The sequence below is a fragment of the Trichoderma gamsii genome (assembly GCF_001481775.2).
Source record: "Trichoderma gamsii strain T6085 chromosome Unknown Scaffold_73.2, whole genome shotgun sequence".
Lineage (NCBI taxonomy): Eukaryota > Fungi > Ascomycota > Sordariomycetes > Hypocreales > Hypocreaceae > Trichoderma > Trichoderma gamsii.
This window is the reverse complement of record NW_020171410.1, coordinates 74,303-87,285: the sequence shown is the minus strand read 5'-3', so window position 1 is coordinate 87,285 and position 12,983 is coordinate 74,303. Positions and strand designations below refer to the sequence as shown.

Genomic DNA, 12,983 nt, shown 5'->3' with positions numbered 1-12,983 from the left:
AAAATAAATTAGTTTAGTTAGTTAATTAACTAAAACTAATTTAATTAGTTAATTAGTTACTAAAAACTAAATTAGTTTTAGTTACTAAACTAAAAACTAAAAACTAAGAACTAAATTTACAACCCTGGTTATACATCTAAATTCGACCAGGCGCTTATAAGACGGTGAAATAAGTCTCTCCATCTTCTACCCACCAATATACCTAATCAGCAATTTGCCTCCTCACCGTGACCGTGAGCAGTATCATCAACACTTCATACAGAAGCCATAGCTTTTTGTAAATAAAGGAATACTTTATAATGCGAATATATGTCACTTTGCTACAGTCATTCATATAGCAATGCAGCTTACAAATAATTTCAAGCAAATAAGTCCATCTCAAGAGTGGAGATGTAAATTTGTGCTTTTTCACTTACTCATCTACAGACTATGAGGCTCTGTTGCTTATTTTGACAATTGGGATATGGCTATAGCTACAGTGCGCAACGATCACACACTTTCGTTTTCGCCAAGGTACATCTTCTTTTGGTATTGATCAAAAGTAAAGAGGGTTCAAACAGAAAAAACCAGCATATCTAAACCACACTGTGCAACGGAGCTACCTATGCGCATCGCAGGTTCAATTGACCTATGGTGACCGTTTGGCTTGATGTAGATTTGTTACTAGCTTAGCTGAATTCCACCCATATAGATGTCCTCCAGCTGCCATTCCGGGAAGTACGAACTATCTGGCTGAGAGTCAAAGGGAAGGCGTCAAAGTTAGTAATTGTAAATGTAGCCAGTGTGGCTGGTTCACAACTGGAAGGTTGATTCCATATCAGTACTAAAATTGCCGTTGAAGTACCTACTAAGGTTCGCTGGCCGTAGTAAGACTGTGTATATATACACAAGCTTGGCGATGTGGTTTTCGTTTGATACTTGCGAATAAAATATTCAATTGCGAATACTCAACGTTTTTGTATCCATTCGCTACCAAATTCCAACTTGAACTTGTTGAAAATGGTGCAACCTGTTATGGAAGTCGTTATTACGGAGATTGGCGACCACACAATCGACGACATATCTACTCAAGATGGCAAAGATTGGCTAGAAGCGTTTCGCTTGGGAGCAGAAACAATCCCCGGAGCTGTGAGAGCCAGCTGGGGTCGAAGCTACAAATATCCAAACATAGCAATGCATTTCATCGGTAAGAGTGATTTACATTGCTTCTGCTATTTCTTTGTTCTAATAGACAGATTACCAAACTCGCCGTCAGCATGATGTCCATAAGCAGGAAATCGGTGGCGCGGTCCCTGAGGCACTGTGGCACATCATGGACAAAGAGAAGACCGATTTATATGTAATCAGTCCAAACACGCCGGACAGGAGAGTACTCTATGCACCCCAGACAAATGTTGTATTCTTCTGGGGAATCGACGAAGACGCGTTCAGATCAAAGCAGGATGAGTTTTTCACTGCAATCGAGCAGTCAGATGCGTGCGTTGGCTACATATGGGGAGAGATCCAACAGCCCGTGCTTTCTGACAAAAGAGGATACGCTGCGCTTGGTAAAGGAGGAGTGATGATCAGCGGATGGAAGAGTCGCGAAGAGCATGACAGAGATGTCGCAAAGCCCAGGGTTACGGAAGCTTATGAAGCCATTTCTGCGACAGTGAAGAGGACTGATACTTGGGGAATGCAGACATCCATTGTGGAAAACAACGGCCACTTCCACAAGTGGCAACGACTCACCAACACAGACCTCACGAAGCTGGACCACGCTAAACGGCCTATTGCATAGGTCAGTGACTGGACATGAGGCTATGTTAGGATCACAACGAACTATATTATACATAATGTAATTGAAAGAATTGCTCCAATTTGTTTGATTGTACGTTTCCCGCTGCATGCTTAACAAACGCTGTATGTGTGTTGCGTTCACGTATTACGACCGGCTTAAGCTACCACCGAAGAACATCCAAAGCTGGAGAAAAGCACTCTAACAATCTGCCAACGAGCCCTGAGAGTACATATGTGTGATGAAATAAGGGCTAGGAACAATCTTCTTAGAAGATATAGTGACCCGTTGACACTGTTGCTGTAATTTGTATTTAGCATTGCCGTCACACTATGATCTCGGCTACTTAGATCGTCATGTAATGGATGTTGTATGTTGATGATTCAGCACCGCTTCGACGCGATTTAGCCCTCAACAAAACGTAGTGGGAGGAAAATAAACGTTTCAACTTTTCTTCTATAAATATTTATCTAAGAGTCCGATCTCCAACTTTTATATGTTACACTGTATTCGCGCCTTCCAGTTACAAGGTGTACTTGCCAGCTTCCAGTAACCACCGTACGCCTGTTGCGAGCTCCATTCCGGCTCGGGCGGTTGTTGGCAGTTGTGGAAATTGAACAAACCTGTTGCATGTTAGACAGAAAGTTGCACTCTGGGGGAGAAAAAAAGATTTAACAGCTTACCAATTGGGTAGTTCATAGTGGTCGGTTCGAGTCTGCACGCCAGCCTTACGGAGCATTGCCTCGTATAAGTAGCCTTCGTCTCTAATTGGGTCTGGGCCGTCCATAGCAAGATATGTCCTAGGAAGCCCCTTCAAATCTGCCCAGACAGGAAAATTATCTCCCTTTTCCCTTTCGCTTTCGGGCACATTCAGTAGGGATAGGTACTTTTGCCATTCATTTTCACCAAAGACAGGTGCATCAGCGTTCTCCTGGTGGGATACAACCTTTTCGGCCCACCCAGATGGTACTGACTTGGAGCCAGAGTATACAAGAACCGTTGGGACGATTAAGCACTGGCCGGAAAGCTTTATGGAAGCATGTCGGTCACGCGCGCGGACAGCCACTGCAGCAGCCAAGTGAGCGCCTGCAGTAGCACCGCCGATATACAGCCCCTTGTGGATGTCGCCTCCATAGGTAGACGCATTCTGGTTAATCCATACAAGTGCGTTTTCCGCATCCGACAGAATGGTGTCCCATGAGTTCTCTGGAGCAAGACGATATTCGAAAGAGATAATGATGAGATCGTTTCCGTGTCCAATCATGGCCCGACAACCCAAATCGTCGCCATCCACGTTGCCAGTGGCCCAATATCCATTATGGAAGTAAAGCATGATGGGAAGTGGCGCTGAACTCTTGTTTCCAGGCGAATATACTCGGATCGCAAACTTGTGGTTCGGCGCATGTGGAAGAGTAATTACAGCGTCTTCGGTCTTGACGCTGGCAAGGGCAGCCATTGCTGGCTCCTTCAACAGAGCAATGTTATCCAAGCTCTGCTGATTAATGCTTTTTCGGATAGATGCCAAGTCTTCATTGTGGTTGATGTATTTAGGGTTCGTTGCGGCGAACTGCTGTTGTTTAGTCTTGTGCATTTTGGCATTGGATGAACATGGACTTACTGTGTTCCATTCTTCAGACATCTGCGGAGGCGCCATATTCGCTATGAGAGTGCTGTAAGTTATCGCTAATATTATATGTAGTAATGCAAAGACAAGTTTATTGGTGCAATTGTTGTGTTCGGAGATGATGAGCAATGAGAATAAAGATTGATTCGACACGTTCGATAGTTGAACTTTTTATTAGTTTTGCAGTTACTATCGCCTTACAACACCATGTCTGAGAATAACGTAAACATATGTACTTAGATGTAAAGCGTTAATAGATGGCGCCGCCCAAAACACTAATCCGGATCATACCGGACGAAACTGATGAGGAAGCAGGTAGCTCTTTAAGGAAATCGGGCCCGCTCTGAGAACTACTTTGGTAGCCTTCAGCTAATGCTCCCAAGTCTATTCGGCGCTGCGGCATCTTCCGTGCAATTAGTAGCCTACACGGCAGTAACAGACTAATACACGAATATTACAATACAAGTGTCCATGTGCATAGAGATGCGGCAAACTTGATGGCGAAGAATTGAAGTAAAAATAAGGCGGAAAAGAGTAATTCATCCACGATGCCTTTATTATATTGTAGCGTAATATTAGTGGCATACGTATAGACATGTCAGCTTGTGAATAGCGTCGCTGTGTCTGTATAGCCACTAGTCTTCCAGAAAGATCCTATACAATTTTCCAAGTCATATGTTATTGACAACTGCAAAAACCTGAAATTTGCTGTACGCACGGCCACAAAAAAAAAAAAGTAAACGTTTTAGTCAAACCATATAAATATTAAAATTAAGTATTAGTCTAGATGCTATGAATTGTCTAACTGCAGCAGCATCTCTCTGTTAATCTCGTGGTTTATTAGTAACCAAACATTGTCGTGTTAGAAAGAGTGCCATTTCCAAAGAAAGACCGTATATCTTCTATCAGGAGATCAGGCGTTTCGACAGAAGCAAAGTGTCCTCCCTCTTCATGTACTTTCCTTATGACAACATTGCCTCCTCTCTGGGCCCAGTCTAGAGGCTATGAAGAAAGCGTTAATATAAGTTCGAATGAGAACTTTGTATTGGCAAACTTACAGTCCTGTACCAAATATCTGCCGGGAACTCGGAAATGGCAACCGGCTGGTGGATATAGGGAAACGTTGTGGAGTTAATAAGCAGTCCGTTCTCAAGGATGTGATCCTACAGTATTATCAGCAGGTCTTGTCTTTCAGCATATGCCGTCTGAGAAGGCCACTTACATTGACACTTTCTTTGTAGAATCTGAATCCAGCATACGGCCCTTGAATCCAGTACATCAAAGACCAAGTAATGAGCTCCTTTGCACTCCAGACATAGTTCTGAACTGTCAGAAACATGAATTCGTATATGTACATGGCAAAGCCGATGGGACTATCGGTCATAGCGTATCCAATCTGCAGGGGCGAGGTCTGCTGCTCGAAACGATACCCGCTGCTCTTGTTCTCAAAATTCCAGAATTCTTCGATCACGTATGTCTCGTCGTCTGTAGTATTACCTGCGTAATATCTAGCAAAGTCTGTCGAATTGGGTTGCACAAGCCAGAAATTGCTTAGCACCGACAGAACTGACTCTGGATGAGACGATGCCATGAATCGATTAATAAATCCTCCAAGATCTCCTCCTTGGATAACATAGTGTGTATAATTGAGCTGATGCATCAGGTTGTTGAAGGCCTCTCCAGCAGCGCGAGGGCCAAAAAGCGGCTTCGTTGGGGCGGGTGAGAATCCGAATCCAGGTATAGATGGGGCAACGACGTGGAAGGCAGGGAGTGAGGCATCACAAGGGTTGGTCAATGGTTCCAGCAGGTTTTCGACCTCAAGAAAGGATCCAGGCCATCCGTGGATGAACAAAAGCGGAATAGCATCAGAGCGATTGGATCGATGATGAACAAAATGCAGAGGTACGCGTTCTTCATATTCGGAAAATGGCTTAGCGTCGACTGTTGTGGTAAACATATTAAAGCTTGTAGTAAAAGTATTGGTCAGCTATTGAGAAGCAGCCGAAGAAGTATAAGACAAAATCGTAGCGATTTATCGGCTTACCGTGAATTGATATCCCGTTGGGTGCTTGGCCAGTCGTATTCTTTGACCCAATAGTCTCGAACAGATGTAGCATTATGCACGGGAGGTCCATCGCTCCAATCTGGCTGCTTGACATCGATTGGGTATCGAGTTAAAGCGACCTTTTGGTGAGCTAATGCAATAATCTCAGGATGGACCGCCAGCTTAAAGGGAGCTGGACTATTTCCGTACGTCGCATCCCATTCCAATGCAAGTGTGCTGCGAGAGACGACTAACAGAGCTGTGGCCAATGAAACGTAATGCTTGATAACCGACATCTTTTGTTTTCTCTTGCTGTTCTTCCACAGATTTGCTCAGGTGGTTGATGTCGGATCGGATGAAGTACAAATCTTTCTTCTCAAGTTTCAAGGCTTCTCTACCGGTATAAATAGGTAACATTCTTAGTTAGGAGATTCTTTTAGTTGCGAGAGTCTCCCAATTTTGCTATAGCACTGCCATCTGAACAACTACGAGAATGTCGGAATAGCGGAAAGCTCTAGGTCCCTGCGAATTTCGCCATGTTTTTCTCGGTTTGGCCAATAACCTCTTTTGGAACAGAGCCATTAACCCATAATGCCTCTGGGTTTACTGATAAAGCGCGTAAGTTACTTTCTGTTTCTAGATTAGAGAAATTCTTAGCTTCTAATTCGTTACTACACTGTCCCAAGTTTCCAAAACAGAATGCCTCTTTGGGATGTATCCACTTTATCTCCCAGCAGTTTAAATGCAAGTGATATTCCTACGTGGGGGCTTTTAATTGGAACAAATTGTTCGTATAGTCCGCGCCAAAAGTACGGAATAGCCTACGCACGTACTTTAACAGGTATTAATTGCTTAAGTGAATTAACTTCACCTCATGTTTCTGCGCTATTACCGAACTATTTTCACAAAGGCGTAAATGCATGGGGCAAAAGGGCAATTCACGCTCGGTGTAATGCTTTGCCCGCGGAAGATTTCTCCCAATTTGGCCGACCGTGATACAGTTATCTTTACTGTCTGGTCCAAAGTTAGTAACGGCTCGCGATATGTCGGTTATTTATTAAAGTGTCTGCTGAGCTTTGGAACAAACCACTAGTAGCTCAAACAATTCGCCTAGTCAGGAAACAAAGATACTGAACTTTCAAAACTTTGCAATCCTAAACATGCCCGCAACTGTTGAAGAGCGCTTTGCCAAGCTGTCACTCGGAATAGACGGCAAGAGATATGAAAATTTCACTCGCATTATCCTAGCGACCGTGTATCCTAGCAACAGTGTACCCAAAACTAGGGAAGACTGAGGGGGCAAGGTAGGACCTTTTGTCGCTGGCTAATACGTGTAGCCCCGGCATTTTAAGGGCTTTCAAGATCATTGAGCTCTATCAACCAATCATCAAAGATGGCGCAGATAAGGAGCCGAGAACTATTCGCTTCCATTTATTTATTGATGTAAATTCAGAAAGTGGTAACGAAGAGATATTTATAATTGAAAAGTAACTTTCTTTCCATCCCTTCTGGCCTTGAAAATAACTTGGCAATCATTTTGGCTAGCACGATGACATAATAGATTCAAGATTATCGAAGCATTGCGGCTACATCAGCAAGGAGAGAGTTTGAAAGAGTTTAACAGAATCACAACTATCGAAGATCTTCATGCTAAGCCTGTCTTAGTACACGTTGTGAAACCAGTAGGCGGATTCGCCATCTAGGAGACAATGGCAAGTCATAGCAGAGGCATAGAGTGTTGCATTCTCCGGTGTATGCTGCATCAATGGGCAAAGACAAGTAGGTAGCAGAATAATAGAACGTAAATCGTCAAGTCGCCGTGAGTAGCCATCGAGAATCCAGCAAAGCTTCTTGTTCTAAAGATCTTGAATAGATAGGCCAATGGGCCATACACCGCATAGTTTTCCTAGCGCCACATAGTTTCTCTGCCACCCCCACGGCTTGCCACCGTTTCGCAAGACGAGTACTGCCTAATGCCAGGTTTTTAACTACCAGGATACTAGTGGAAGATAGAAAAACAAAGACCGCAGGATAAACAAGCGCGTACAAAGTCATATCTATCGTACCAATTGGAAGTTTGCATGCAGAGAATGTTGAATTGTGTGTTCTAAATTCCCACATTAGTTGTTTTCTGTTTGCGCCTGACGCTCTAGATGTGGGGTAAGATGATAATAGTCACGGTCAGTATGACATATTTTTAGTCAGAAGCTAGGTTTTGGACCGTGACAAGTGAACCAGCTCGTCCGAGCCGTGCATTTAGAGCGAGCACATGCCTAGTTATAACGCATATAAGACACCGGCCAATACCCTACTGCTTCATATCAACGTGCAATAAATTATACACCGAAGAAAATATGTCTTCTACAGATGAGCTAACAGTTCAAGAGAAGAATAAGCAAATAGTTGCAAGGTATTCGGAAGAATTTTGGGGCAAATGCAATGAGAACATTGTCGATGAGCTTTGCTCAGATGACTTTGTGTCCAACTATCCAATGCATGGCCGCCGCGAAGGAAAGGTTGAAGTCAAGAAGATGTTGCTTGAGTTTCGAGAAGTAAGTTACTCCAAAGGCTGCGGTGAACAAATTCTACCTGGCCCCTAGTCTTCTACTAAGATCTATAAAGGCATTCCCAAATGTCACTTTTCGACCATATGGACCAATTCCCATGATAGCTGAGAAAGACTATGTTGTAACGCGCTGGATTGGTGGTGGCAAGCATACAGGTGTTGCATTTGACGATCTGCCGGCTGGCCAGCTTGCCACACCGAATACGGGAAAGATAATTCACTTTTCTGGTACTACTATATTCACAGTAAAAGATGGCAAGATTACGGAGGAACTTGGGGAAGAAGGGGCTTTAACTGCGCTGCAACAGCTAGGAATCATTGATCCTCCAAATCCTGCAAGCGGGGCCTACAAGACAAGTGACCTAGCTGGCAATAGAGGCGAACCAAAAGACAAAGGGAGCGACTAAATAATGAATTGGCGATAAATCAAGTCCTATCTCATATAGCAATGACTATGAATTTGAGTAAGCGTCCGAAGCATGTCTTGAGACCTTAGTCCTTTTATGTGGCCTTGGTGGATTCCGTTGCGCATGTATGAAAAAGTTAGCAGACGATCAATGATAATTTCATCCTTCATAGAATTATCACATTCAAAATTACTATTGGTCTATCTCTTTTTGAAGAAAAAAAGCTGCTGATTCACTCTATATTAACAAGGATTGTAGGCTATTTCTCCCTAATCCAACGGTTACTTAAGCTTCGCAAGTGCCAAAGCTGCCATGAAAGAGTTCGCGTAGATAAATGTGTCCCTCAAGAAATATCGCTTCTTAGGGTACCATCCCAAAATCTGTTCCGCCTTTGTGCGATTGGCGTTGCGATTTCCACCAATAACATCTAAAAAGCCAGTCTTCTCAGGCTTATGCAGCTCTACTTTGCCCTTGCATCCGAAGTAGAGCGCGTCGCGTTCGCAAAGCAATCCTACGGGGAATTGATCTCCAACAAGCTCGAACACAGGATGAACACTGTTTCCGTTGATCAGCTGTAGCTTGTTCACCGCCAGCTCAATGGCAGTAGCAACATCATCGATGTTGGTGAAACAGTAAATCTGGTCTGCTGGGTCAACGGCAATTTTCATAGTGCCGGTAGTGCTGGTTCGCGCTCCCTCGACAAGGGGCCCCAGGATCCGAGTCCAAGCTGCGCCTCCTCGAGCCCAGATAAATGAGGGCTGGATGACAGCCACATCAAGGGAGCTCCTAGCCGCTAGAACCTCTTGTTCATACAGGGCTTTCGACTCAACGAGGCCTTCTTCAGGCTGTACAGAGCTCGCTTCAGGCGCCATTTGCTGAAAGCTGCCATAAGGGTCTTCAGTCGATCCTTGAGTCCAGATTCCGCTCACAGTAACAAACCCGAGCTTTGGCTGAATCCATTGTTTCTTCGCCAGCTGCTGCTGTCTGAGATTCTCCGCACCCGCGATAACTTTCAGCAGCCTTGACTTTGTAGTTTTGTCGTTGTAGCTGGAGGTGTCCACAATGACGTCTATCTTGTTGGATGTTATGAGTTCGAATACTGCTTGAGAAGAGTCGAGGCTGCCTCTGATAGGAATGATTTCGCTCGTGGCAAGTCGGAATCCTTCCTCATCGCTCTGGGACACTGCATAGACATAGTGATCGCCGCTGCGGATAAGCTGCTCGCTGAGAGCAGAACCAACGTAACCAGCGGGTCCGATAACAAGTACGTTAGGCATGTTGTAGCGTATGTTTTCAGTTCCAAAACACGTAGAAAGTTTCTTCTGTATGTTTTGTATTCTGTAGTGCCGGTGTTCTTTTGCTCTTGTTGTATCCAGAGACTTTGAGCCTTTAGTGTATGTGCAATGTTTGATATGGGAAGATGATTTCGTTCCTCTAAGTGTCCCGCATCAACTCATTTATATCTTGCCATTGTAGCTTACGATGTGGATAGCGTAGTGCCTAATTGACTCATTGAGTTTTGTTTCGTTCGAACTTACAAAATTGACAGAAAAATGCTGTGTAAAAAAAAAAAAGAAAGATGTGTCATCCCGTTCAGCTGTATCTCATCTGTTTGTCCGAAGTGGTCCAGCCAGGCGCCGGCATCTCCGCATTGACGACACAGCTCTAAAAATGCCGTAGAATTAGCGCTGGGTGCGGAGATCTCGGCGCCTGAAATGACGACAAAGCTCTAAAATGATATTGAATCAATCGGCTACTTTAGGCCAAGCTTTAAACACCATTCCATCTATCTGTCGAATAGCACAGCACACAACACGTTTAGGATACAGTAAACTACTACCCAGCGACTGAATCAGAGGCACATAAAATATACAGCAAAGTGAAGAAAATCATGTCAACGGAATATGAAAAGGTATTGATCCATTTCTATCAATCCGCTGCTTCTTGGTTGAGCGTGAATGTAATCGGTATGGATTCTAACACATTGATGAACAATATCACGCGCATGATCAATTAGAAGAGGTAGTAAATGAAAGAAAAATGGAACTTGCGGTTAGCGAAATGCGACAAATGCAAATTGGCTTGATCTGAAGAGTGATCATTAATTTTTCCGATAAATGCAACAAAAACGCAATCGCTTGAACATTACCCAACCAATGATCCCTAGCTTCTGATAAACTAAGAGAGATTGCCTATGGTAATGCAAAAAAAAAAAAAAAAAAAGATCGCGTATTTGCAACTTTTACTACGAAGTACGTTTAGATAGTTTGGAGACTATTGCGACTGAGAGAATCCCCTATTTCCTGTCGCAGGCTCGTTGGGCTGTTAGACGAAAATACATGATCTTCATCATGCGATGTATTACATGCCAGCTTGCACACACGTCACAATTTGTGCTTTGAGGAATAAAGACCTGAGTCATAGTAGATCGTCTCATTTCAAAACAAGTACAGAAGGTGTATCTTTCAGTGTTTTAGTCCAGTTGTCGCCCGCTTCTTGACAATTCCAAATTTGATGAAGCATAACAAATGCAGTAGTTGTGTTATTAAAATTCCCTCGCTCGAAAATGCCCATGAGTCTCTTGGCAAAAAATGTCCGTTTGGCAGGGATACTGCTCTCTGCAGCTGCGATGAAATACACCCAGGCCAGCGCATTCTCGCCAGGAGCATAAGCGGGTATCTCCTCCGCAGATATTTTCAGGTTATCTAGAATATCTTCAATGTCCGGTGGAGGGCTATCATGCATGACATGATAGGAATAAATATTGCATGCCTGTTTAATAGCTTCCTCTATCGACTTGAAGATGCAGATGATCCTGTCCTTGAAGGTGCGATCATCAGGCTCATACTGTGCCAGTATTGTGTATTGTTCCTTGAGTAAAGGTTCGGCATACAATTGTACTCTATCAACTGTCGTCAGTTTGTGATAGTGACAACATGGTTTGAGAAGCACTTACACGTCAAGTTGGTTGAGCAGAAATTGTTCCAACCCCGACCGGGAACTTCCCGTGGGTACATCATCGTGCTTCATTGCCTCTACCCAGGATTTGGCCATATTCAGGAGGAGATGAAATTGATGACCCCCATTCATCATGTCGGTGATTATAAGCAGGATTATGGCCGCCAAAATCGCGCTGCGTGTCGAACCACTCGCGTTTTCGAATCTAGAAAAAACAGAAAGCTTCTCAATTGCTGCCGACTGATATTTTGATGCCATAGGCGCCAGTTTGGGCCGCTGAAATCGCAGCTGATTTGCTGAAGCTGCTAATGTTGCAGATCGAACAAGGTCGTCAGCGCAGGCGAGTGGCAGTAAAAGGGTTCTAAAGCCATTCGAGGCTCCATCCACGGCAACAAGCGTTGGAGCAATATTCTCCGAGACTACTCCATATTAGACCAGCGCCTACAACCTGTTACATCAGGGGGTACATACAGTTGAAGAAAAGTAGTCTAGTTAAAGGGTCAAAAAGTTCGAGGCTTGGGGGTATTGAAGTCGACGCAAAAGCTTTACAGTCGGAAAAACAAGGTTAGCAACGCTTTATATAAAATGCGACATAAAAACTTATCCAGACGAGGAGAAAGCACTCACAGAAAACATCACTTCCTAAAACGCCGTCCATGATGCAAGGATCTGTAGCTCCGGGGTAGATGCTGGTGAATATTCCTGGGGCAATCTGACCGTTGAAGCTCTGGATAAGAACATTAACGTTGACATTGTTTATTATTTTGAAGGCGGTTTGTGGCGGTTGGTCGTTGTGAAACTGTGCTACATCGCTGGATGTTGCCGTGGCTGAAGTCCTTAGCCGAAATATCTCAGCTTCAAGTTCATCAATATAATCTAAGGTCCTTTGTCGATGTGCACTATGTAAGTGATTAGCATTTTGTTCAGTTTGTGGCCTAAGGAAGTGTCAATTACCGCTGGGCTTGAAGGACTTGACGCCTCCTTTTGTTAGGCTCGGCCTCTGTAGCTGGGCCTTGATCCGGGCTCTGGTCGGCCGTAGACGCAGCAGCACCACGTGTTGCTCGTGATGGCCGCCTACCCTGTTTTGAAGGCTGGGAAAACCTCAGCGATGTTGTTCCCATAACGCGCAGCCGTCTCTCTGGAATTGTCTCCCTGCGTTCACGCGCTGCCTTCTTCGAGTAACTCTTCTTCTCATTTGCCTGTCCACTACCAGAGCTTTCCATCTTTGCAGAATATGTCATCTAATTCCCAGTTGCTGTCTTCGCAATCATACAAAAGTTGCGCACCTTGGTTTCGTGATACTCGTAAACTCAAGTAGTTGGGGGTGCACGGGCCTTGCGGGCGTATAATAGCTACATGTATGGATACATAGGTCGAAGTTACTTGCACGTGAGTAGAATGAGTTCCTAGGCGGGAAAACTAGATTGTCTTGATTTGGTGGCACTATAATAGCAAAACGTTCCGAAGTGGCTGGCCAGGGGCTACTAAAGGAGGGGAGAAAATTACCCCGAGCGGTGTTGCGGAGCGCGCCACCTATCACCTTGTCAACTATTTCGTCCGAAAATCGAACTGCTACGGAGTCTTCAACTTGTCTACCGAGCTGGTGC

The 12,983-nt window shown here is 44.3% G+C and overlaps 6 protein-coding genes across 6 annotated transcripts; 2 read left to right on the top strand and 4 right to left on the bottom strand.

Moving 5' to 3' along the window:
• Nucleotides 1–999: 999 nt before the first annotated feature.
• On the top strand, nt 1,000–1,780 carry TGAM01_v210830 (hypothetical protein; the record flags this gene model as incomplete). Its single annotated transcript, XM_018810334.1, has 2 exons — nt 1,000–1,186; nt 1,236–1,780. 2 exons carry the CDS (start codon nt 1,000–1,002, stop codon nt 1,778–1,780), a joined length of 732 nt encoding a protein of 243 aa, XP_018656478.1.
• A 520-nt stretch (nt 1,781–2,300) lies between these two features.
• Nucleotides 2,301–3,431, bottom strand: TGAM01_v210829 (hypothetical protein; the record flags this gene model as incomplete). The annotated part of the gene is made up of 3 exons (XM_018810333.1): nt 2,301–2,400; nt 2,461–3,344; nt 3,396–3,431. 3 exons carry the CDS (start codon nt 3,429–3,431, stop codon nt 2,301–2,303), a joined length of 1,020 nt encoding a protein of 339 aa, XP_018656477.1.
• An 810-nt stretch (nt 3,432–4,241) lies between these two features.
• TGAM01_v210828 (hypothetical protein) lies at nt 4,242–5,741 on the bottom strand (the record flags this gene model as incomplete). The annotated part of the gene is made up of 4 exons (XM_018810332.1): nt 4,242–4,403; nt 4,460–4,564; nt 4,624–5,365; nt 5,446–5,741. 4 exons carry the CDS (start codon nt 5,739–5,741, stop codon nt 4,242–4,244), a joined length of 1,305 nt encoding a protein of 434 aa, XP_018656476.1.
• Nucleotides 5,742–7,799: 2,058 nt separating this feature from the next.
• Nucleotides 7,800–8,418, top strand: TGAM01_v210827 (hypothetical protein; the record flags this gene model as incomplete). Its single annotated transcript, XM_018810331.1, has 2 exons — nt 7,800–7,997; nt 8,068–8,418. The coding sequence occupies 2 exons, from the start codon at nt 7,800–7,802 to the stop codon at nt 8,416–8,418; spliced, it is 549 nt and encodes a 182-aa protein (XP_018656475.1).
• A 281-nt stretch (nt 8,419–8,699) lies between these two features.
• On the bottom strand, nt 8,700–9,695 carry TGAM01_v210826 (hypothetical protein; the record flags this gene model as incomplete). The annotated part of the gene is made up of 1 exon (XM_018810330.1): nt 8,700–9,695. One exon carries the CDS (start codon nt 9,693–9,695, stop codon nt 8,700–8,702), a length of 996 nt encoding a protein of 331 aa, XP_018656474.1.
• Nucleotides 9,696–10,851: 1,156 nt separating this feature from the next.
• TGAM01_v210825 (hypothetical protein) lies at nt 10,852–12,599 on the bottom strand (the record flags this gene model as incomplete). Its single annotated transcript, XM_018810329.1, has 4 exons — nt 10,852–11,320; nt 11,375–11,795; nt 12,004–12,275; nt 12,331–12,599. 4 exons carry the CDS (start codon nt 12,597–12,599, stop codon nt 10,852–10,854), a joined length of 1,431 nt encoding a protein of 476 aa, XP_018656473.1.
• Between the last annotated feature and the right edge of the window lie 384 nt (nt 12,600–12,983).